Source organism: Glycine soja, chromosome 6 (assembly GCF_004193775.1).
Source record: "Glycine soja cultivar W05 chromosome 6, ASM419377v2, whole genome shotgun sequence".
Taxonomy (NCBI): domain Eukaryota; kingdom Viridiplantae; phylum Streptophyta; class Magnoliopsida; order Fabales; family Fabaceae; genus Glycine; species Glycine soja.
In genome coordinates, this window is record NC_041007.1 from 29,152,666 (window position 1) to 29,178,907 (window position 26,242).

General features: G+C 37.3%; 1 protein-coding gene and 1 non-coding gene across 2 annotated transcripts; both read right to left on the reverse strand.

The window, feature by feature from the left end:
- Nucleotides 1–7,417: 7,417 nt before the first annotated feature.
- On the reverse strand, nucleotides 7,418–11,607 carry LOC114414161 (AP2-like ethylene-responsive transcription factor At1g16060). Its single transcript, XM_028378491.1, has 7 exons — nucleotides 11,456–11,607; nucleotides 10,657–10,739; nucleotides 10,343–10,431; nucleotides 9,760–9,833; nucleotides 9,593–9,643; nucleotides 9,320–9,396; nucleotides 7,418–8,285 (listed from the first exon to the last, which is right to left on the reverse strand). Exons 1-7 carry the CDS (start codon nucleotides 11,605–11,607, stop codon nucleotides 7,756–7,758), a joined length of 1,056 nt encoding a protein of 351 aa, XP_028234292.1. The 3' UTR covers nucleotides 7,418–7,755.
- A 4,317-nt stretch (nucleotides 11,608–15,924) lies between these two features.
- On the reverse strand, nucleotides 15,925–16,031 carry LOC114417519. The gene has a single exon (XR_003667783.1). It is a non-coding gene; the product is annotated as a small nucleolar RNA R71 (small nucleolar RNA).
- Between the last annotated feature and the right edge of the window lie 10,211 nt (nucleotides 16,032–26,242).

A 26,242-nucleotide genomic window follows, 5' to 3' on the forward strand; every position in this document is an offset into this window, starting at 1 on the left:
ACTGCTCCATCACAAGGCCATATGGAGTCATTGAAGATGTTTTGGTGAAGGTTAAACACCTTATATTTTTAGCTGATTTCATTGTCATAGATATAGAAGAGGATGTTGACATTCCTCTCATTCTTGGCCACCCATTCATGTCTACTGCAAGCTGCATGGTAGACATGGGAAAAAAGATGCTTCAAATGGGCATAGAAGATCAAAAGATCATCTTTGATTTGTTCCATGAGGACAAAGATCCACCTAGCCAAAATGTCTATTTTAAAGTGCATGTGATCGAGGAAAGGAGACCAGATAAGAAGGTCCTTGAAGTAGGAACTTTGTTCGATCCTGGATAGCAGGATGATGCGTCAAGCTAGTGACGTTAAAAGAGCGCTTACTGGGAGGCAACCCAGCTTTTCTTTCCCTTTCCTATTTTTCATTCTTATCTCTTGCATGTAGTTAGGATACCTTGCTTGTGATTGTGATTAATTTCAGCTTGTTTAGTAATGAACAAGGGGTTTTAAGCATGTGTGAAGAGATAGACAGAAAAAGACTTAGAAATTTTTTTGCAATTGTCTATCCGCTAAGCGCATACCTTGCGCTAAGCGCTCAGTCTTCTCGTGCTAAGCTGAGCTTGCTCACGTTAAGCGCACAGACCCCTGATTGGTTGGCTGAATAGTTTAGCTAAGCGCACATCACTGTGCTAAGCCCCACATCTTCACGGTAATTGAACCTTAAGAAGTGGGCTTAGCGTGGATGATGCGCTAAGCGCCACTTCTTCTCTAGAAAAATTTTATTGTAGCAGTGCTAAGTGCGCTATCCTACGCTAAGCCCCAGATCCATTTTGTAACTTGAGTTTTTAAGCTGGGCTTAGCGGGGCAGGAAGCGCTAAGCGTCAATCTCTTATGGGTTTTGAATTCTAGGAAGTGTGCTTAGCGCGCCTATTGCACTAAGCTTGAACTACCCTCTGTAAGTTGAAGCTTGATGGTACGCTAAGCCTCACATCTCAAGCTAATCGCATATTGTAGAAAATTTTGTGTTGTAGAAAGCGCTAAGCGCAGCCTGTTGCGCTAAGCCCCAGATGCTCATTGGACTTTACAACTTCAAGTTGGGCTTAACGCGAGGTTAGGCTAAGCGCTTGGGTTTTAAACTCAAACGTCATGTGCGCATGCTAAGCGCAGCTGTGCGCTAAGTGCGCCATACGAATTTTAGTTTTTAAAAAACTAAAGGCTAAGGCACTTGGGTGTTACCCCAAAATACCTTTAGCTTCTGCCTTTGTGAACCTCGAGAAAGTGTGTATTTCTACTGCATGTGTACTGCTTGTCTACATCTTCATTACTTCATTTCAAGAACAATCCAAGTAAGTAAGTACATTTCCATTTTAATTTTCCATCCTTCAAACCTTAGGATAGATGACTTCTCATTTTCTTAGTTGTATGTTGTTAGGTTAAGGTTACTAGCTTTAGGGTTAGTCAATGTAGGATTTTAGGTATCTTAGAAGCCCATTAGGGGCAATGTGGTTGAAAGGGGTAAAGACCCCTGTGGTTCCGTTTGGAAATCGCGATGAACGCGTTAAGCGCGCCTGCTGCGCTTAGCCTGTTCATCACAACTGTTAAAATTTTGGATTTTCAGATGAATGCACTAAGTGGACCATGTCGCGCTAAGCACGTTCATCCCTACTGATGAATGTAAGTGATGAGCCTGCTAAGCGCGTCTGTTCGCTAAGCGGGACTAGTGTTCAGACATTAAGATTTTGAGAATTTTTGTTCAGCGCTAAGCCTGACCTGTCAGGCTAAGCGCCACTTTGCTTCTGTAAGTTTTCCTTTGAATAAGGCTAAGCGCAGTTGCTGTGCTAAGCCCTTGTTATGTGTTGAGCTAAGCGCCCTGCTGCACTAAGCTCAACTCTCTCACTGTCTTCTAAGTTTTTGTAGTTAGGCTAAGCGCGCCCTATGCGCTAAGCCTGAGTGTCATTCTGATGAGGCTGAGCTAAGCGCGCCATGCTGAGCTAAGCTCCGACTCTCTTCGGTTTTGAAAATTGTAGACTTAGGCTAAGCTTAGCTGCTGCGCTAAGCTTAATCTGCAGAAAAAATATTTTGTGTCTTCAGGCTAAGCGCCAGTCTACTGCGCTTAGCGCATGAGTAAAATTTCATAAGGCGCACTAAGCTCAGCCTGTTGCGGTAAGCATCCAATCAAAAATTCAGTTTTATTTTTATGTTTTTGTGGAAATAACCTGTGTTAATCTCTTGTGTTTTGTCTTATATTTTACAGATGGCATCTAAGAAAAGGAAGGCTCCTTCTACACCTACCCAGGCCAGATATGACAGATCCAGGTTCACATCTCAAAAAGCTTGGGAGAGGTATACAGACATTATGGGGCCTAGAAAACTACTACCGAAGAGGAATATGATATTTTATGACACTGAGTTCGACGAGTTCAAGGAGGAACTCGACAGAAGGCACTGGGATGAGGAGTTGATTTATTTTAATGATAGCAGCATAGACATTGCTATTGTGAAGGAATTTTACGCTAACCTCTATGACCCCGAGGATAAATCACCTAAGCAGGTGAGGGTGAGAGGTTATCTAGTGAAATTTGATGAAGATACTTTGAACACATATCTGAAGACCCTAGTAGTTCTGGAAGAGGGGGGAAATTTATGTGCTTATTCTAGGTTTGCACTCCTGAGGCCTGATCTTCAGGAGTTGGCTGTTAAGCTTTGTATCCCAGGGAGGGGATTCGAGCTAAATGTTGATCGTCAATCGTTGAAGATACTGAGGAAGAATATGACCACCTTAGCTCAGACATGGAGCGTTCTTTCCTTCTCGAACCTGATTCCTACCTCCCACACATCTGATGTCACCTTGGACAGAGCCAAATTGATTTACGACATCATTACCAAGATGGATATGAATATGGGGTACCTCATCTCCTACCAGATCTCTCTGACTGCACAACATAATACATCCAGACTTGGATTCCCTGCCTTGATCACAACTCTATGCAAGGCCATAGGAGTCCAATCAGATTCTAGATCCCTGGAGAACTTGAGCCTTGCCATTAACTTGACATATATTAAGAAGAACTATTGGAATCTTGATGATCCAACAGTGACATTTCGAGGGCCAAGGAAGGCCAGGGGTAAGAGATCAGAGGTCCCCACTACTTCAGCACCACCAGAGACAGCGGCTCTTTCTTCTTCCATAGCTCCAGTACCTCCCATTCAGACTCTAGCTATTCATCCTACATCTACATAATACCACTTCCAGCTCCTTTATCTGCAGGACTTTCAGATTTTTCATTTACACCACAAATGCTTCAGTCCATGCTCCAGAGCTTACATAGGGGGGAGTCCGTTATTATGCAGAGCCTTCAGGGCTTGGGCTTGCCATCCATCATGAGCATGGATGAGTTTGATGCGCATGTGGCCTGGCTAGAAGCCTAGCCTTATCCTTCTAGAGGGGGTGGGGCCTCCGCAGCCTAGGAGCCTGAACCAGAGGAGCCAACAGCAGCAACAGCAAAGGGGGAGGATGAGCTCACTCCTCTTTAGCCTTTCTATTTTGATGTAGGTGTACACATGGCTCAGGAGGAGGAGACTTCCACAGACCAGATCCTAGAGCCATCCCCAGCACCCATACTTGATGATGCCATACCATTTGCACCAGCATCTAAGTTAGAGCAGCCTATCTCTCAGGATTCACCAGCTGCTCAAGTGTTGGATCTTAATGAACATGCACAGAAGCAATCACAGGAGCAGAACATTTAAATTTGTGCATTTTGAACATTTTAGTTTATTTTTAGCTATTTTATGATTTATGTTCAGTCATTTTAATTTCAGTTTTTATGTTTCAGTTCTTAAAATTTCAATTATTTAAATTTCAGTACTTTGAGTTGTTTTCTTATACAAAAAGCGTGTTTGAACAATGAACTTATTGAAAATGATATGCAGTGGATTGTTTTGTATGAAATGAGTGTTTGAGAATGATTTGAATGAGCAACTATATGATTTGAGTGGATTGGAATGATTAGATAATTGTTTTGATCAAGCTTGCAGCCATTAGAAGAGAATGAGCATGTGATTGGAATTATGACTAAAAATGTTAGTCAGTTTGTCAGATTGATTGTGAAGGAATGCATTGACCGTATCCCGATGAGAGTGTGATCCTTAAATTTTGAGAGAAATGACTGTCATTTAGTACTGATTTTTGAATGAATCTCTAAAGTATGGACTAAATGCATGAAATTGAGGATGATGAAGGCCATGTTTGATTATGATAGCCACTTAGCCAAAAAGCTGACCATGTGCTTGAATGATTTATCCCTTGCACCCAGTTTAAGCTGAATGAATTATTGATTGATTGAACCCTGAGCCTATACAGTGTTATCTCCTACTACCTTGACTTAGGTTGTAAGAGAGCATCATCCATAGGAAGCGTGGTTCAAAGAAAATTTGTCCCAAATTTGGGGGAGTAATTATCAAGGTAAATTTGTCCTAAATTTGGGGGAGGCACTGGGTAAGAATTGAAATGGTCAAAGTAAATAGCATACACACATTATTTCTGTATATACACATAATGTCTCTATGTATATTGTGTTCAAAAAAAAAAAAGAAAACCATGAAATTAATAAGTATGTATGTTGCAAAATAATGAAATGAAGTTGAGTGCCTAAATAAAAGGCAAGTATGGGGTGTGAATGAATGAAAAAGTGAAGGTTTATCTATGGATGATTGCTCTCCTAGAACCTAAGCTTTTGAATTCTAGAAAAACCATGATTTTGTTGGCAGCCTAACCTCGTTACAAGCCTAGAAAGTGCTTCGGATTCATTTTGTGTGTTCATTGTTGTATGATAGAGATGAAATGCAAAGGTTTGGACTTGTGTTAGTTGTTTATGATGGAATGAGCCTAAAAACTTGAGCTTGAGTGAAACAATGACTGTGAGGTTTTGGTTGATGATCCTTCCTTGATTTTTGCCATCCTTACTAGCTTATTTTAGTTGTGGCTCTAATGTGTATGTTCCTATCTTTGAAAAGCTGCATGTTTGTGAAAAGCAATTGATAGAAGTAGTCCGTGATATTCATATCATATGGTTGAATTTATTTGTGAAGCAAGCACCATTTTGAGTGATCACTGTAGCTTGTCACTTGAGGACAAGTGAACTATTCTTTCTTTGCTTGAGGACAAGCAAAACTGTAAATTTGGGGGAGTTTGTTAGTCGTCTTATACGACTAAATTTTGTATAGAAAACATTTTCCAAAACTTATATAGTTCCCCCAATTTATGGTTATTTTGTAGTGATTTTGTAAATAAATCTTATTTTATTGTTAAAGTTGTCTCTAGAATATTTCCATTGGATTTAATGATGAAATATGTGCAATTTCAGGTGAAAAAGAGGCTAAGTCATGAAGTGCTAAAAGTGATAGTTAAGCTTAGCTTATCAGTGGGCTAAGAGCGCACATCCATTGTTGAGCACAGTTTCAGCGCAACAGAAGAATCTGACAGAGCATTAATATCAAAGTCGCGCGCTAAGCGCGAGATCAATTAGCTAAGCGCAGCAGTTGTCTTCAGCTAGGCTCAGCACACGACTGGCGCGAGGGTGGCGCTAAGCGCAACATTGCAGATTCAGAGCCTATTTAAAGCCTGTCTTGTGCAGAATTAGGGTATATAGATGATTTGCAGAGAATTCCAGAGCACACCACAGTGCCTATTTTAGGAAAAAAGCTCTGGAGGCAGTAAGAGGAGCAGCTTTTGCAAAGATACCTAGGTTTTGTAATCTCATTATTGTTAGGGGTTTTCCTGTAATGGCTTGCTAAACACCCTTGTTGGGGCTTTCTAAAGAACAGCTGATGTAATTACTTTAATATCTAATTGATTGTGTTTCTTGTGTTCAATGCTTCTTTCAGTGCTTAAATTTTGTATGCTTTTGGTCTGATCAACCATTTGTGTGCCTGGTTAGGTGACTTTAGCATAGGGAAGTGTATTGTTGCCTTGGAACTTGAATGAAGCAGAATTGAAACTTAGTCTTAAATGAGGAATTTGCGAATTAAGTTTTGGTTTTAAATATGCTGTTACAATAATGTTGTTTGGTCTAAGTCTAGTCCAACAAGAGGGATCTGAGGACAAAGCTTAGGCTAAATTAGTCTAAACTTTCGTAAGCTATTTAAGCTAAGTCTAGTCCAACAAGACGGATTCGAGGATGAAGCTTTGTTTAAGTTAGTCTAAACCTAGGAGGGCTGTCTAAATTGAGCCTAGTTCAACAAGAGGGATCTGAGGACGAAGCTTGGATTGATTCAATCTAACTAGGGATCGAGGTTTAGTAATTTAGGCTATAGCATAGAACACAAAAGCATGATTGATTAGAGAAACATCTTTATATACATCAGCTGGTTTGTTAGAAAGACCCAACACCTTTACCTACTGTTGTCAATCTTACTTGCATTTTTACTGGTTTTAGCCTAGACTTAGTTTAATTCTGTTCTAAATCATCAATTATGAATATTTCTTTCAACAATGCCTTATTTCTGAATTTAACCCTGTCTAAGACTAGTTCCTTGAGTTCGATACTCGGATTCTTCCGTTTTAATTTTAGATACTTGACGATCTGGTGCACTTTCTAGCAAACCGGATTTCCCTTGAACATATTTGCATAAAGAAAAAATGGACCAAAAAGTAACTGCAGGGGAAATCCAACACTTTGATTGTGTGAACCAATATAAACCAAGTATTTATATTTCTCTCTTAACCTTTCATTTAGTATTCTTTAAGCAATTATTTGACACATCTTACACACAAGGTTTTCATACAAAACCTATTTTGTTAAGCAGTGGATGATAGTTCTATCTATTTAAGCTTAAGTAAAACTTGTATATGACAATGGACGATAGATTTAAAACCTTTTTAGAAAAATATAATTATTTTTTATATATAGGCATATGTACAATATAAATTATTTACTGAAGTAACATATTTTAATTACATTAATATACAATATATATGGGATGGGATGTGCAGGGTAGGATGGATACATAAATTATTTACTAAAGTGACATATTTTAATTGCATTATTATACATATTTTTTATAATTCTTGCAGGTAAATATTCGTCCCTATCCCAACAAAAATTTGCAGGTAAATATTCGTCCTCATCCGAGCCCCAATAAGTGGATATATAATTACCTTTCCTGCTTGTGGATACTTTTGCGGATACTCATATGATCTGGGTCCATTTATCCATCCCTATGTGTGGGTGTCAAAAAAGAAAAAAGAAAGCTATTAAAATATTGTGACAGTTCTAGTTCTCCTAATTCTGATGGTGGTAAACTTTAACACAAACATAAAATATTTTGGTGATTTCTAATAGTTGTCACAAATAAACTGCCAAAAAATCATATTTTTTAGTGAACTTAAAAAATAATTTGATTTAGTATAAAGGAGATGATACAAGATTACAAAAGTTCTTATTTTGAAAAAAAAAAGAGATAAATATGCTTAATTTGCATCTTTTGTTTTGCTCTTTCTTGAGATGCTTATTCTCTTAAACATACAACAAATAAACAACTTGCCATCCTCCTCTCACCATGATTACTAATCCAAGATCAGTTTCCCAAATAATACAATTTTCTTCTTGTTATTTTCTTATTGGTCTTGCTGTCAAATTAATGCTCCATATTCACAAACTACGAAAGAAGCCTAAGTTATCAATGAAAAAACAAATCAACAAGCAACTTCGCTTAATCTTTTTTTGTTTCTGGGTGCATTTGGACCCCTAGATCAGCTTCAAGCCTCAAAGTCATCACAATGGAACATAGGGGGCACAAAGCCGTTGAGCTCGCTAAACATGATGTCATCCCCTTCTCCATATCTATGGGAATCTTCACACTCAAAATATGTTTGAATGTCATCGGGAAATGTGCATGGCGGCAACTCAGATTCTGATGGCGGTGTTGACAAATCTATGGCAGAAGTCATCTCCATCATTTCCTTAAACTTGGATGATTGAAGCAAAAGTCCTAGGGCTGACGTGGCAGCAGCTGGCCGAGGCTGAGTCATTGCCGCTTCTTCATTATTATTGAATGATTCTTGACTGTTGAAAAAATTGAATCCTTGTTGTTGGTTAGAGTTTGGGGTAAAGTTGGTCGCACAATTAGGGATAGAGACAATAAGATTATTAGAATTGACTTTGTTATTGTTGTTATTGGGCTTAAGCCACTTGATATAGCGGCTGAGGTCAAAATTGGTCACAGCGTTGAGTCCTCGATATTCAATAGCTGCCATGTCATATGCTGTGGCAGCTTCTTCTTGGGTTGCTGTAAAAATTAGAAAGACGATCCATTCAAATTAACGCATGTCATTATCATTGTATACGTAATTGAAGGTTAAGTTAAACAAATCAGTTAGGGTTAGTTACACCTTTTATGCTATTAATTGCAACTAGGGGGAAAAGTAGACCGGGTCATCGTCGGAGGTTTATGGTTTGGCCAGTTTAAGGTCTGCTCTCACTTAGTGCATTTATTAAAAAAGGTGAAACTTAAAGTTTGTAAAAATAGATCATGCTACATAAGAAAAATTTATTAAGTTTGACAAATTGATCTGTTTGATAATAATATTTTATAATAAAATATTATTATTAATATGATATATAATATTATAATTAAATTAAAAAAATATTTTAATGGTTTGAAATATTTTATAATTAAATTAGAAACGAAGTTATTAGAGAGAGGGTTGGAGTAGCGTCTATTGTAGAGAAGATGGTGGAAAATAGACTTAGGTGGTTTGGGCATGTAGAGAGAAGACCAGTAGACTACAGAGGAAGACCCAAAAAGACTATAAGAGAGGTTATCAAAAACGATCTCGAACTTAATGATTTGGATAGAAGTATGGTACTTGATAGAACATTGTGGCGGAAGTTGATCCATGTAGCCGACCCCACCTAATGGGATAAGGCGTTGTTGTTGTTGTTGTTTGAAATACATCACCAATTTGTATAAGCATAAATGGGTAATGGAAATATGCATTATTTATTTTTTATGAGACTTAAAAGATTATGGCAGCATATTATTTATATATACATTTTGGACATATCCTTTGGTTTAAAATTATCTTGTTTTTAATGAAAACCTTTAGTTTATTTAAAAATAATATTTTTTACACTTCTTAGAAACAAATCTTTAAATGAGTTAACAGACTTGATGAACTTTTACAAAGACTTTTAAAAAGATAATTTTTTTATTAATGTATAAAGTTTTGTTGCTGATGATTTTTTTTTTGTTATTCTATTATTTTACAATAAAACTTTTTTTCTTTACGTTAGGTGGAAGAATTCTAGGTGAAGTCTTACCATAAGTTCCGAGGTAAAGATATTTGTTGCCGAAAACCCTGCCAATCCGAGCTTCCCATCTTCCGTTATGATGGTGTCTGTCATGAAATTTCAATTACAATGATGTCTGCTTATTTTGGTCTGTTTTTCACTCCGTAGAATAAATGAATAATAATAATGATAATAATAATAATAATATTAATTAACACCAGAGTCATGAAATTTCAATTACAATGGTCTCTGCTTATTTTGGTCTGATTTTCAGATTGTAGAATAAATGAATAATAATTGTACCTTGCAACACCTCTGTATTTAGAAACTCCACGAGAAAAACCGCTGCTTTTCCTACAAATTTTTATTTTTATCTTTTATAATGAACGCCACAATACAGGGTAACTTTTGCCATAATTAATCTTGAAAGTTGAAACATAGTACTCTAAAAGAAGCAAGAAGAGCTTTACCTCCTTAGTGATCCAATATACTCTTCCCTAGATTGACCCTCCATTTCCTTCAGTTCATTCTGGTAGGTCGATAACTACAATTAAAATATAAAAGTGATTTGTTTTATTTTTTCTTTTTCTAAATTAATATTTCCTACGACCCTTTTTAAAGTATCTATCTGTAAAAAAAATAGAAAAATAACTTATAAAAATAACTTATAATTTTATAAGTTATTTTTCTATTTTTTTACATTAATTATTTTTTTCTAAAACACTTTTAATTAATTAACAAATATTTTAGTCAAAAATTAATGAGATAAATTCTTTCTCTCTCATTCAACAAAAAAAATTCTCTCTCTCTTTATTAGGATTAAAGATGGATAGCAATTAGGTGAGAAACATAATTAACTCAAGAAAAAGATTATTAATTTCAAACAAATTAAGGATAATTTATCAATGATAAATTAAACGACGTTAACTAAAAATTAACCAATCTTTTCAAAAGATGTGGATTACGGGAGAGAATTTTATAAATAGGGAAGGGAGGGAGTACTAGTTAACAACTCAAATCACTATAGAGTGTGTTCTCAAAACAGACAGTTACCGGAAAATTAAGAATGGTATCTTGACCCCAGTATTTCAATGCTGCTAGATCATAAGCATGTGCTGCGGCCTCTTCATCGTCATAAGCACCTTCAAGAGCAAAGCATCCTTAGTTAATCGAATTATTCCTTATATTTTTCTGGTTATAATAGCAAATCCTATGTAATATCCAGATAAATATACAATGTTATATCTACGTACCGAGGTAGACTGATGTTGTATGGTATGTGTAGAACCATTGCCACAAGGAAAGGAAACACATTAGTGACTTCACCAAACTAACTACATAATCCTAATAAGGGGCATGAAATTAACCTTGCCGTCCTTTCTTGTTCTGTGACTCATTCCAGCAATTCTTGTCCCACAAATGAGCTTCGTATCGACCTGTCCATCGGTGTCTGATCTTGGTTCAATGAACACCCATTTTATTATTTTACATTAAACCATAAGAGATCAAGGGAACAAATGTAACGGGAAATGACAACAAAATCAAATAATTGAGACGAGAAAGATCTACTGTTTTTTTAGTTTCTAATTTTTGTTTTTTTTTTACTGATTTTAGTCATTGAATTATTTTTGAAAAACTAAAATTAAGGTTGAAAAAAAGATTAAGAACTATATGTAAGGAGGAAAGAAAGTTAAGAAATGTTGACCACTAAAAAAATATTAAAATATATTTTTATTTTAGTAGATATAAAAATATTTGAAAATTTTTCTATAAAATTTTTAGTATTTTTTCATCATCACAAAGTTGAAATATATTATCTTTTTTTTATTGAGACATAAGTTTGGATAAATTTAAATTTATGATAATGACTTTATATATTGATTATATATATAATTGATGTAAATATGACATTTTTTTACATTGTGAATATAATTAATATAAAAAAATCATGCACGTAAATTCAAAATATTACTTCAAACAAAAAATATAATAATACATTTTAATTTTGTGAGAACAAAATATGTACTAAGAATTTAATTGAAATAGATTTCCCACATTTGTATATTCACGAGAAAGAAAAACATATTTTAGTCTAAAATAATCTTAAATAATATAGTGACTGAAAATATTGTAAATTTAAATAAAAACGAACAAAGGAGACCTAACCTAGTGACTCCTCTGTATATTGAGCTGCGTTGAGGTGGGGAATTTCTGGGGACACTTCTCCTTGTTCGTTTCACCTTGGTGGTGACAGTTTTAGTTGTGTTAATGTTATTGTTAGTGCTTGCATTGATTTCGTGTGTTTGCTGCTTCGCCATGGAAATTAAGAAATAAGATATGAAAGCAGAGATACTAATTATTGGTGCAATAATTTTGAGGAGATTTATGACTTAGTCCTCCAATGAAGAGGGTTTTAAGGGGAGGGAAAAGGGAAGGGGTTGTGCTGGCAATTACACGGGATAGCCGGCTATGGATCGTTGTTTCTGGCCGTCTCCCAGAACCGGCTCTCATGCTAAATTTTTTCTTTCTTGTCCTTACTTGAATTTTCCTGCGGTGTGGCTATCAACCGGTTTGATGTGTCTGCTATGCTCTCTTTATTATTTATATACATTCAAAAAGTTTTTCCTTTGTTTTGTTCCCACATAAAGAATTATTCTTAGTTTACATTGTTGACACTTTTTCCATTTTTTAATATAAGTTTATTATGTAAAATAAGCTATAAATTATAATAATTGAAACTTTTTTACTTAATTTTATTTTTTACCTTTAACTTTTTAATTTTTGTTAATTTTACTCCAATTTTTTGTTTACCATGTTTTACCCTCAATTTTAAAGAAACTTGCGAATTTTACTCATCATTTTTCATAAATAAGCACAAAAATTGAGGATAAAATTTACCAAAAATAAAAAGTTCGCGGTAAAATTTGACAAAAAATAAAAAAGTTGGAGGTAAAAAGTACAATTATGTTAGGAATAAAATAATAGAAGGTAAAATCCGTAAGTTTCTTAAAAGTTGGGTGTAAAATGTGCCAAATAAATTTGTTAGGGATAAAATTCACCAAAATTAAAAAGTTAGGAGTAAGAAGTGCAATTAAACCTTTATTTTTCAATAGGAACATTGTACATGTGTGTGTTGGGAAATAAATTTAATTGAATTGGGATAAGCCCAATCCAATTAAATTTTAGAGGGGGAGGTGAGCATTTGCTTGCTACACCCCATTGCCACATCATATAGTCATACTTTGTGCATGTCCTTCATGTTTTACATGCCTCATGAGTCATGACACCTAAGCACACTTAGTGGAGAATCTTAGTCTTGATCTTGGATTAGTGGGCTAAACCATAGCTAAAATTCACTAATGATAATTAATGAAATTTTGGCTCCACAAATTCAATTTCAAATTCAAGTGAAATCTGAATAGAAATTCAAATTTCCTTGCAATTTTGTGTGACACTTAGGCTATAAATAGAGACCTTGTGTGATGGAAGCTTGCTTGTGAAGCTTCTATGGTGGCTGAATCTTTGAGCTTCAATGAGGTCCTTTAATGGTGATTTTCCACCATGGAGATGTAGCGGAAGACACATGAGAAGAGGTGAGAGGAGGTGCCATCCACTAAGGAATAAGCCATGGAAGAAGGAACTTCACCACCAAGATGAGCCTTAGATAAAAAGCTTGGAGAGGATGCTTCAATGGAGGAAAAGAAAGAGGGAGAGAAAGAGAGAGGGGGGAGCAAGAAATTGAAGGAAGAAAAAGGGTGAGAAGTTGAACTTTGAGTTGTGTCTCACAAGACTCTCATTCATCAAAGTTACAATAAGTGTTACACATGTTTCTATTTATAGACTAGGTAGCTTCCTTGAGAAGCTTTCTTGAGAAAACTTCCTTAAGAAGCTTCTTTGAGAAAATTTCCTTGGGAAGCTAGAGCTTAGCTACACACACCCCTCTCATAACTAAGCTCACCTCCTTGAGAAGCCTCCTTGAGAAGATTCCTAAAGAAGCTAGAGCTTATCTATACACACCTTTCTAATAGCTAAGCTCACCTCCTTGAGATAAGAAGCTAGAGCTTAGCTACACACCCCCTATAATAGCTAGGCTCACCCCCATGACAAAATACATGAAAATACAAAAAAGTCCCTTGATGTGTCATTATTTTCTCCTATTTCTTAACCTTTTTGTCACCAATTTAATTACCGATTAACTCTAATTGTCAAATTTATTATTCAGTTTTATCAATTGGGTCCACTTGACTAATTTGGTGTTTTTAATTCAATTTCAGGATAATTATAAGCAATTGGCCTGAGCCAAATTGGACTTGAAGAGAGCAGACAATTTTATTTCGTCTAATTTCATTTTATTGTATTCAATTTTTATTTTGTTTTAGGCCGAAATAATGTAAGCAGGCCCAGTGACTTTAAGTGACCCTTATAAATAGCATAGCCTTGGGATTCGTGAGGGGCTATTCTATTATTCAGGAGTTTTAGGGTTTTACGTTTTGAACTTTGTATTACTGTTCACGTGGATGCATTTTTCCATTTTCTACTTCTAATTGCAATTTCGTTTTTGTTCCTTCTTCTGCCTTTGACTTCATTTACGGTTTCTTCCTTTGGCTTCATTTACGGTTTCAGCCTTTGGCTTCATCTACGTTTTTTGCTTTCGTTGAATTTATGGAAGGCTAAATTTCTAGTGTTGTTTCCTTCTGAGGATAAAGCATAACTCTCTTTGAGGTTTTGTTTTTTAATGTTGCTCTCTTATCGGTTTTCCCTTCACCAATTAACCCACATTCGTTGTTGTTAATCTATACACGCTTCGTGTTCGATTAATTGCCTCTGTGCTTTAGTTACGTCCGTGCTTAATGAACAAGGGATTAATTGGTGTATGTATTGCTTAATCACATATTGACAATCCTAAGTTTATTTTCGCTTAGTAAATTAAATTAGGGTTGGACTGAGCGGTTAACTGTTAGGGACAAAATCCTCATAACCTGGGATAAGAGAATGGCTTCTGAATCAAGAGGATACAACACGTTTTTGATACTGTTAATTTGGTATTCCAATCTGTTTGTTCTTTAATTCACTAAACAAACACACCCCCCAATTGTTACTGTTACTGTTATAACGAAGCATATTATGAACAATTGGTTAGTCATTGCTCGTTGCGGAATGACCTAGGATCACTTCCTAGTTATTGCATTTTAATGTTTATTTGATTCAGGTACGGCCTCGATCAAACTTGGCGCCGTTGCCGGGGAGCAGTGGTCCAAAAGTTCATAATAACTAGTGATTCGTGCTTTATGTTTACTTGTTTTACGTTTAATTCTTTTGTTTAGTGTGTTCGTGTTGTGTTAGTGTTGTTTTATTTGATGTTCTGTTTTGCAATTTAGTAGTACCCCTTGTTCAGCGCTTCCCCTATTTCAATTTTATGTTTGCTATGAATCATGCTTAGTGACGGAATTAGAGACTGATTATGTGTTACTGTTCACACAGCATTGCATTAGTGACTGAATTAGTGACTGCTGCTTACAATTTAATTGGCGATTTTTGGTTTGATAGTTAGGGTTGTTATTTTTGGCTGAATTTTTGTGTGGTAGGTTCTTTTGACTTATATTTTGTGTGAAAAATACCAGGAACACTTGTTGTGGCTGGATTTGAGAGATTAAAAAAAATTTGAGAACTTGTGTTTAGCAAAACTTCAAATGGCCATAACTTTCGCTCCGGGTATCAGAATGACTATTATTATATATGTATTTGGGGTAGAAAAAAATTTCCTATATTGTGGCAACCAAGCAAAGCTCGGTTGAGGTCTCTAACTAGCCAAAATCTTCTGTTTACTAGTTTTTTTTTTATTTTCAAGTTTTATTGTTTTATTTTTCTAAACTTTCCTTAGGCAGTTTCCATAGTTAGACTTTGAATTTTTGTCTGAAAATTTTTATGCTATCTTTTCATGATTTTAGGGTGTCGCTCACAAAATTTCAGCTCATTTGGATATTGTTTGAGTGTAGCTGTAGTTTTAACCCACCTTTTTTGCCCTATCTGAGAAACACATGAACTGCTGCATACAATGCATGACTAGAGGCAATCCAGGTAACTTACAACCCTTTGATCCTGACATAGATAGAACATTCCATTGATTAGTTAGGCATAGTGTGCATCTTGAGCATTCTGTTACTAGTGAGTCTGAGCATTTTGTTGTTGGTAATTTTGAACATCCTGATTTTGAACATTATAATTTTGAACACTCTGATTTTGAACATTCTGAAAATATGGCTCAACCTCCACCTTGTGAGAGGACTCTATGGGAAATGGCTGCACCTGATTTTACTTATGAAAGCTTATGCATTCAATACCCTGATGAGGATGTCCCATATGTTCTTAAAACTGGACTGATACACTTGTTGCCCAAGTTTCATGGTCTTGCAGGTGAAGACCCTCATAAATATCTGAAAGAATTCCATATTGTCTGCTCCACCATGAAACCTCCAGATGTACAAGAAGATCACATCTTTCTGAAGGCCTTTCCTCATTCTTTGGAGGGAGTGGCAAAAGATTTGTTGTATTACCTTGCTCCAAGGTCCATTACGAGCTAGGATGACCTAAAGAGAGTGTTCTTAGAGAAAATTTTCCCTGCTTCTAGGACCACTGCCATCAGAAAGGATATTTCAGGCATCAGACAACTCAGTGGAGAAAGCCTATATGAATACTGGGAAATATTCAAAAAATTATGCGCCAATTGCCCTCACCACCAGATTTCTGAGCAACTTCTTTTCCAATATTTTTATGAAGGACTCAGTAACATGGAGAGAAGTATGATTGATGCTGCCAGTGGTGGAGCCCTTGGAGACATGACCCCTACTGAAGCCAGGAATTTAATTGAGAAGATGGCTTCCAACTCCCAGCAATTTAGTGCCAGAAATGATGCTATTGTCATTAGAGGAGTGCATGAGGTAGCCACGAATTCATCTTCATCATCTGAAACTAAGAAGCTTGAGGGTAAACTAGATGCCTTGGTTAACCTGGTAACCCAGCTGGCCTTGTATCAGAAATTTGTACCTGTCGCAAGAGTCTGTGGTTTATGCTCCTCTGCTGACCACAATACTGAACTTTGCCCTTCTATGCAGCAATTTGGAGCAATTAAGCAGCCTAAAGCTTATGCTGCAAACATTTACAATAGACCTCCTTAACCTCAGCAACAAAATCAACCACAACAGAACAATTATGACCTCTCCAGCAACAGATACAATCCTGGATGGAGGAATCACCCTAATCTCAGATGGTCTAGCCCTCAACAACAACAACAACAGCCTGCTCCTTCCTTCCAAAATGTTGCTGGTCCAAGCAGGCCATACGTTCCTTCCCCAATGCAACAACAACAACAACAGCCACAGTAACAACAGAAACAAAGGCAACAATCAACTGAGGCCCCTTCTCAGCCTTCCTTAGAGGAGTTAGTGAGGCAAATGACAATACAAAATATGCAGTTTCAGCAAGAGACAAGAGCCTCCATTCAGAGTTTGACAAATCAGATGGGGCAGATGGCCACTCAGTTGAACCAAGCTCAGTCCCAAAACTCAGACAAGCTGCCTTCTCAAGCTGTGCAGAATCCGAGAAACGTGAGTGCCATCACTTTGAGGTCTGGTAAGCAAACTGAAGTGCCTATCCCAGTAGCAGAACCTACACCTGAAGGAGAGAAGGAGATAGATGCACAAAAGAGACAGCCTCCTGACCAGGCAGGACCTTCTTCTAGCAATTCTGATGTACGACAACCTCCTATTCCTCTACCATTTCCACCTAGACCAATTCCTAACAAGAAGATGGAAGAGATAGATAAGGAGATCTTGGAGACTTTCAGAAAGGTAGAAGTGAATATACCTCTATTGGATGCCCTCAAACAAATTCCAAGATATGCCAAGTTTTTAAAGGAGATGTGCACCCACAAGAGGAAGCTTAAAGGAAACAGAAGAATTAGCATGGGCAGAAATGTTGGATCGAGTGGCCTTAGAATAATTAAGAAGGGGGGGGTTGAATTAATTATTCCTAAACCTTTACTAATTAAAATTTACTCTTCCAAGGCTTTTACTAAATTGTTAAGAGAATGAGGAATAGAAGAGAAACTTAACAGAAAGTAAAAGCGGAAATTAAATGCACAGTGGAAAGTAAAATAGTAGGGAAGAAGGAAACAAACACACAAGAGTTTTTATACTAGTTCGGCAACAACCCGTGCCTACATCCAGTCCCCAAGCGACCTGTGGTCCTCAAGATTTCTTTCAACCTTGTAAAAATCCTTTTACAAGCAAAGATCCACAAGGGATGTACCCTCCATTGTTCTCTTTGAACCTAGTGGATGTACCCTCCACTAGAACTGATCCACAAGAGATGTACCCTCTCTTGTTCTCAGACAAACCCAAGTAGATGTACCCTCTAATTGTACCACAAAGGATTTACCCTCCAATGTGTTGAGACAAAGATCTCAGGCTGATAAACCTTTGATACTTTGTGAATGGGGATACCAAAGAATTCTCAGGCGGTTAGTCCGTTGAACACTTTTGTATTAGGGAAAGGGAAGAATCAAAAGAATTCTCAGACTGTGTCATTTTGAATTCTTTGACAAGGGAGAAGGGAGACACAAAAGAATTCAGGTGGTTAGTCCTTCGTTCTTTTGGAAAAGGGAGAAGAGAGACACAAAAAGAATTCAGGCGGTTAGTCCTTGGCGAATTCTTTTTGGAAAAGGGAGGAGAGAATGAAAAGATGAATAGCACAAGTTTTCAAGGTTTGCAAAACTAGAAAACTTCAAAAAGCTTTTGGTACAAAGAAGAAGAAGAAGTTCAAAGAGATTCAAGGCTTGTAAAGGATTGTAATGAAATGATTGGAAAAGTATTCAAGATGATTGAAATGCAAAACAAAGCCTTGCTTTTATAGACTCTTCATGTCTGGTCAAGACAACCATTTAGAAGAGTTATAACTTTTAGAAAAACTTAAAACCAATTTGAAAAAGTCAAAAACCTTTTGAAGAGTTACATCTTTTGATTTATTCGAAAACAGTCACTGGTAATTGATTACCAAATTAGTGTAATCGATTACACAAAGCATTTGTGTGAAAGGATGTGACTCTTCACATTTGAATTTGAATTTCAACGTTCAAAGGCACTGGTAATCGATTACCAAAACATTGTAATCGATTACAGCTTTGTGAAAATAATTGGAACGTTGTAAATTCAATTTGAAAACTTTTTCAAAACAATTTTGCTACTGGTAATCGATTACAACAATCTGGTAATCGATAACCAGAGAGTAAAAACTCTTTGGTAAAGGGTTTTGTCAAAAACTCATGTGCTATTCAAAGTTTTAAAAAACTTTTTAATACTTATCTTGATTGAGTCTTCTCTTCATTCTTGAATCTTGAATCTTGAATTTTGATCCTTATCTCTAGACTTTCTTCTTGAGTCTTGAATTCTTTTTTATTCTTATCTTGAACTCTTGAATTGTTCTTGATTGATCTTTGAGCTTTTTGTCATCACCTTTGTCATCATCTTTTGTTATCGTCATTGTTATCATTAAAACACCTTTGAATCACCTTTGATTCACCATGAAGCTTTGCTTCTACAAGAAACGTGTCCGCATTGATAGGTAAATCTGTTCCTCACATTCCTCAGAAATGTAAAGACCAAGGTACTTTCTATGTACCTTGGAGTATTGGGAACAATAATTTTAAGAATGCCATGCTAGACTTAGGAGCATCAGTAAGTGTTATGCCTCAGTCTATTTTCAATTCTCTATCTCTTGGACCTTTGCAATCCGTAGATGTGGTAATTCATTTGGCAAATAGAAGTGTTGCTTACCCTGCAGGTTTCATAGAAGAGGTATTGGTGAGGGTTGGTGAACTTATTTTCCCTGTTGATTTTTATGTTCTTGATATGGAAGAGGGATTCTCCCATGGTTCAGTCCTAATTATTTTAGGCAGGCCATTTATGAAAACAACCCAAACCAAAATAGATGTTTATGTAGGCACATTGTCTATGGAATTTGGTGATATTGTTGTTCATTTTAACATTCTTGATGCCATGAAACATCCATCTGAAGATCATTCTGTTTTCCGTGCTGAGATACTTGATCAACTTGTTGATGAATATATGTTTGATGTTCTTTCTATGCATGGTAACAAACATCCATTTGAGTCTGATCTACATAATTGTCATCTTTCATGCATTGAATCTGAGGTTGAATTGGATCCTGAATCTGATCTTTATGCTAACAGTAATGTTAAATTTGATCCTGGTTTTGATTTGTTGGGTGTTGTACCTTTTGAGGTTGATTTTGTAGAATCAGAATGCACTAACCCTTTTGCAAGAAATACATATGCTTCTAATTTGCTTTATGAGATGCAGGCTGAAGAACCTTCCTCTTCTCCTCCCACTGTTCAGCCATCAACCACACCGGAGCTTAAGCCCTTACCAGAAAACCTCAAGTATGCTTATTTAGAAGACAACAAAAAATTTCCAGTAATCATCTCTGCTTCCCTTACTACTGAGCAAGAGGACAAGTTGCTGCTAGTGCTCAAGAAGCACAAGAAAACCATTGGATGGACTTTAGCAGACATTCCTGGTATTAGCCCCTCTACCTACATGCATAGAATACTTTTAGAGGATGGAGTTAAGCCAGTAAGGCAACCACAACAACGACTCAACCCCATCATCCTAGACGTGGTAAAAAAGGAAGTGACCAAGCTCTTACAAGCCGGAATCATTTACCCCATTTCTGACAGCCAGTGGGTGAGTCCAGTTCAAGTGGTTCCTAAGAAGACAGGCCCCAGAGTAATAAAAAATGAGAGGGATGAGCTTATTCCCACATGAGTGCAGAACAGATGGAGAGTCTGCGTTGACTATAGGAGGCTGTACCAGGCAACTCGGAAAGATCATTTTCCCCTGCCATTCATTGATCAGATGCTTGAGCGCTTGGCAGGTAAGTCCCATTATTGCTTCCTTGATGGTTTTTCTGGGTATTTGCAAATTCATATTGCTCCTGAGGATCAAGAAAAGACCATATTCACCTGTCCCTTTGGTACTTTTGCCTATAGGAGAATGCCATTTGGCCTATGCAACGCCCCTGGTACTTTCCAGCGGTGTATGCTTAGCATTTTCAGTGATTTTCTAGAGTGTTGCATAGAGGTGTTTATGGATGATTTTACCGCTTATGGATCCTCTTTTGATGCTTGTTTGAATAGTTTGGATAGAGTTCTTAACAGATGCATTGAAACTAACCTTGTGCTGAATTTTGAAAAATGTCACTTCATGGTAGAACAAGGTATAGTTTTAGGGCATATAATTTCAAATAAAGGCATAGAGGTAGACCCTGCAAAAATAGTTGTTATTTCACAATTGCCTTACCCCTCTTGTGTGCGAGAGGTTCGTTCTTTTCTTGGTCATGCAGGGTTTTATAGACGTTTTATCAGGTATTTTAGCAAGGTGGCCCTTCCACTTTCCAATTTGCAGCAAAAGGAGGTGGAGTTCGATTTTGATGACAGGTGCGAAGAGGCCTTTGATCGCCTCAAGCGTGCGTTGACTACCACCCCTATCATTCAGGCACCGGATTGGACAGCCCCGTTCGAGCTGATGTGTGATGCGCCAAATTATGCATTGGGGGCTATCCTTGCCCAAAAGATTAATAAGCTACCTCGGGTGATTTACTACGCTTCCAGAACTTTGGATGCTACCCAAGCAAATTACACTACCATAGAAAAGGAGCTACTAGCGATAGTTTTTGCTCTTGAAAAATTTTGTTCATATTTGCTTGGTTCTCATGTCATTGTTTATACTGACCATGCAGCTCTGAAGTACTTGTTGAAAAAGGTTGAATCAAAGCCTCGTTTGATCAGGTGGATGCTTTGGCTCCAAGAGTTTGATTTAGAGATCCATGATCGGAGCGATGCACAAAACTTAGTAGCTGACCACCTGAGTAGGATCGAGCATGCGCCAGAGGACTCACCCATTCGAGATGATTTTTCGGATGACCATTTATACATTCTGTATAATATTTCTGATTCCTTCCCCACTCCTTGGTTTGCTAATATTGTGAATTATTTGGTTGCTTCTGTTTTTCCTCCTTCAGCATCTAAAGCTCAAACTGATAAAATTAAAAGTGATGCTAAGCATTATATTTTGGATGACCCTTATTTGTGGAAGATGTGCAGTGACCAAGTTGTTAGGAGATGCATTTCGGACCATGAGATTGACTCGGTCCTGAATTTTTGTAATTCTTCCGCACCAGGCGGCCATCTTGGCATACAAAGGACAGCTCGCAGGGTGCTTGACTGTGGTTTCTATTGGCCCACCATTTTCAAGGATGCATGGAGAAGTTGTAGTACTTGTGAGCCTTGTCAGAGAGCAGGTGGTCACTTTCTTGGAAACAACAAATGCCTCAATAACCTATGTTGTTCTGTGAGGTGTTTGATGTATGGGGTATCGATTTTATGGGACTTTTCCCTATCTCTTTTGGTTTTGTTTATATTCTCCTTGCTATTGATTATGTTTCAAAATGGGTGGAAGCCAAAGCCACCCGAACTAACGATGCTAAGGTTGTTGTGGATATTGTTAGATCTAATCTGTTTTGCAGGTTTGGAATCCCTAAAGCCATCGTTAGTGATCAAGGCACCCATTTTTGCAATAGATCAATGTATGCCTTGCTCAAAAAGTATGGGGTCGTTCATAGAATTTCCACACCTTACCACCCTCAAACTAATGGGCAAGCTGAGATTTCAAACAGGGAGATAAAAAGGATCTTGGAGAAGATAGTGCAGCCTAACAGAAAGGATTGGAGCACCAGGCTGGATGATGCTCTTTGGGCGCATAGGACTGCCTACAAGGCACCTATAGGGATGTCCCCTTATTGGGTTGTCTTTGGCAAGGCATGTCATCTTCCCGTAGAGATAGAGCACAAAGCCTATTGGGCTGTGAAGACATGCAACTTCTCTTTTGATTAGGCTGGCGAGGAAATAAAGTTGCAACTAAGTGAGCTAGATGAGATCCATTTAGAAGCCTATGAGAATTCCAAGTTCTACAAGGAAAAGACCAAGAAGTTCCATGACAGCATGATAGCTAAGAAAGACTTTGTGGTTGGGCAGAAGGTTTTATTGTATAACTCTAGGCTCGGACTCATGAGTGGTAAGTTGAGGTCAAAGTGGATTGGTCGGTCCTTTTGTGGTAACTAACGTTTTTCCTTATGGTACAGTTGAGATCAAAAGTGAATCCACAAATAAGAGCTTCAAGGTCAATGGACACCGGCTGAAACCATTCCTCACAATTCCTTCTTTAGTGGATGTCGTAGTGGAAGAGACCTCCTTACTCCACCCGACTTCTCTTCCGCCATGACTTAGGGAATTTTCTTTTTCTGTCTCCTTCTTTACTTTTGACGCACTTGTCCAATTTTATTGATTGATCTGATTGCTTTGAATCTTGTGATAGTGCCACATTGAGGACAATGTGTTGTTTAAGTGTGGAGGGAGATTGTTCTTTGTTTGGGTTTTTTCTAGGTTAAATTTGTTATGTTGGTTTTATGTTTTGTGTACAACATTGCATGTTTCTCTTTGAATTTTGGGTTATGTACAAGAAATGGGTAATTGTTTTCGAAATAAGAGTTTCTTGGCATTTTGTGAATTGAAATCCTTGCCATCTCTACATGTCAAGTTAGTTATGAAAGGTCGAATTGAAAGTGATAAATTTACCATTGGTGAGATTTTGAGCCATCATTGCTTATTTTATTTGGTGTGCTTTGCCCCATTGATTGCTTGCACAATAGCCTTGGCTTGACTCTTGTTGATACTTCTTGGTTCACATGCATGTTGGGAAATGATTTAGGCATTTTATTCTTATAACCTCTAGCCAAATGAGCCTACCTTGAATTAATTCCTTTGATAGCCCTTTTGAGCCTATGTTTCCCTTTCCTTGTTTTGAAGCTCACTACAAGCCTTAAGTGAAAAACCATGATATCACCGTACCCTTAAGGAATTTTGGAGCTTTAGAATTGTTTTAGGAATAAGTGTGGGGGGGGGGGGGGGTATGTTTCATTGGAAGATATGATTTTTGGCCATGCTTAATGTTTTATTTTGGCCATATATATATATATATATATATATATATATTGCCTAGTTCTTGCTTTAATCTTCAAAAATTCAAAATACTTTCTGATGGAAGCTTGCTTGTGGGGCTTCTATGGAGGCTGGATCTTTGAGCTTCAATGGGGTCCTTTAATGGTGATTTTCCACCATGGAGATGCAGCGGAAGACAAAGGAAAAGAGGTGAGAGGAGGCGCCATCCATTAAGGGATAAGCCATGGAAGAAGGAGCTTCACCACCAAGATGAGCCTTGGATAAGAAGCTTGGAAGGATGCTTCAATGGAGGAAAAGAAAGAGGGAGTGAAAGAGAGAGGGGGGAGCACTAAATTGAAGGAATAAAAGAGGGAGAGAAGTGGAACTTTGAAGTATGTCTCACAAGACTCTCATTCATCAAAGTTACAAAAAGTGTTACACATGCTTCTATTTATAGACTAGGTAGCTTCCTTGAGAAGCTTCTTTGAGAAAACTTCCTTGAGAAGCTAGAGCTTAGCTACACACACCCCTCTAATAACTAAGCTCACCTCCTTGAGAAGTTTCCTTGAGAAGATTCCTAAAGAAGTTAGAGCTTAGCTACACACACCCCCTATAATAGCTAAGCTCACCCCCATGCCTAAATACATGAAAATATAAAAAAAGTCCCTATTTCAAAAACTACTCAAAATGCCCTGAAATACAAGGCTAAAACCCTATACTACTTGAATGGCCAAAATACAAGGCCCAAAAAAAGGAAAAACCAATTCTAACATTTACAAAGAAGAATGGATCCAACCTTGACCCATGGGCTCAAAAATCTACCCTAAGGTTCATGAGAACCCTAGGGCCTTCTTTAGTAGCTCTAGCCCAAGCCTCTTGGAGTCTTCTATCCAATACCCTTGGGGGGTAGGATTGCATCATCCCCTCCACCTTGGAAAGGATTTGACCTCAAATCCTGAGGTTCTTCATACTCTAGGCTCCTTCCCTTGACACCTGTAAAAAAAACATATGTATTAGTGGTGTTGGGTATGTTAGAGTAGGGTAAGGTCTGAAAACCCCTTTCATGGACATCTTCCCATGAGGGAACATGGTTCCTCACCAACTGAATGAGTGGTTCTACAAGTATAGAAAAATATGGGACAAACCTTTTGTAAAAGTTTAAGTCATGGAAGCCCCAGATTTCCCTTATACTTGGTGGAGGGGGCCAATCAGGAAGTACCTTTATTCCCTTAGGGTCCGTGGGAACCCCTTGATCACTATTTAAAAAATTAAGGAAAGTAATGCAATAAAGCGTACCTTTTTCTGTATTTTTATGTTGATTATTCCTACAAAAAAAATACGACAAACCTAAGGTGTCCCATATGACCACCTAAGTTTGTATTAAAACCAAAAATAAGAACAAACCTACCTAATGAGTCCCTATGTACATCAATCATGAAGACGTTGGGTGCATGACTAATTTTACAAAAGAGGGTTGCAACACTCAACACATTCATCATATCACTTATTGTAGGGATTTAGTACCTAATAATACCTATTTTGGGCACCAACAAAGCACAAGGATTTAAGCTCTTACGAACCAAACCCTCATCCAACAACTCCTTTACTTGAGGAATAACCTCAAGCCCAAGAGGTGTGGCAGTGCTAACAAGTGTCTTTTTACAAAAGAGAAAATGTGGAGGTTGTCTAAGAGGGAATGTTTCTTTAATGTTTGTCTTTATTGTAAAATGAGTTTCCTTCTTAGCTAACCTCTTGGAGGAGACACTTACCTCCTTACACTTCTCTTTAACCACTAATGGTTGTCCATCTTCTTGGGGGTAGATTTCTTCACTAGATTCTTCCCCTTTTGCTTCTTCACTTTCACTAGAGGATGGTGAAGTAGTAGCCTCATCTTGGCTACTATAAATGTCTTGGCCCCTCATAATCATGGCTTTTGTGGTGGGGCATTGAGAAGTAATGTGTCCTCTTCCAAGACATTTAAAGCACTTTATAGAGCTAGTTTTCTCTTGCATACTAGCCTTAGGGGCTTGATTTTCTATTGTCTTCCCCTTATCATCTTTGGGCTTAGAAGGTGTCACCCCTAAGATGCCTTGACCTTGGTCTTTCTTTGGATAAGAGTGAGAGCCATAAGATTTTGAAGTAGACTTCTTTTTAAGTTGTTGCTCTACCCTTATTTCCCAATCTAAGTTAGCCTCTACATTGTCCTTCCCTTGGATGCATGAGAGGTTAATGTTAGCCTCTTGAGGCTTTCTTTCCTTTTCTCTTCTATGGGAGTGAGGTCTAAGATGTGACCTATGCCTTCCTTCGTAATAGTCACGAAGTTCTTCACTTAGGCTCTTGCAAGAGTTATGACTACTATAGGAGGCATGTTTTTCTCTTTTCATTTCTTTCATTATTTTTCTTCATTCTTCCTCTCTTATTTTCTTTCTTTCACCTTGACTTATTTCTTCAACTCTTTTTTTTTTCCTTTTTCTTTTCTCTCTTGTTTTTCTTTCCATAACTTGAGGGAACTCAACTCATCTAAGATTCTAGATAAAGGGTCTTTATGACTAGTACCCTTGCCATTAACACTAGATGAACGATGACTCATGTTGGTTCCTAAGTTGTGGTTCTTTCTTGTTGGAGGTTTGAAAACAAAAGGTAAAAGAAACTATGGTTGAAACTAGCCAAAATAAACACTAAAAGAGGTGTGAAAGATAAGGGAAAAAACTAATTGGTAAAATGCAAGCTATCTAGGCGGTTTGACAATGGAAGGTAAAGGAAATAAGCTATGAAAGTAAGCAAGAAAAGTAAACTAGGTGAATCCTAAGAGTGTTTGGATGACCACATTCAAGGTTCCCAACAAAACACTCACTATCCTAAGGAAAAATTGCCTAAAATTA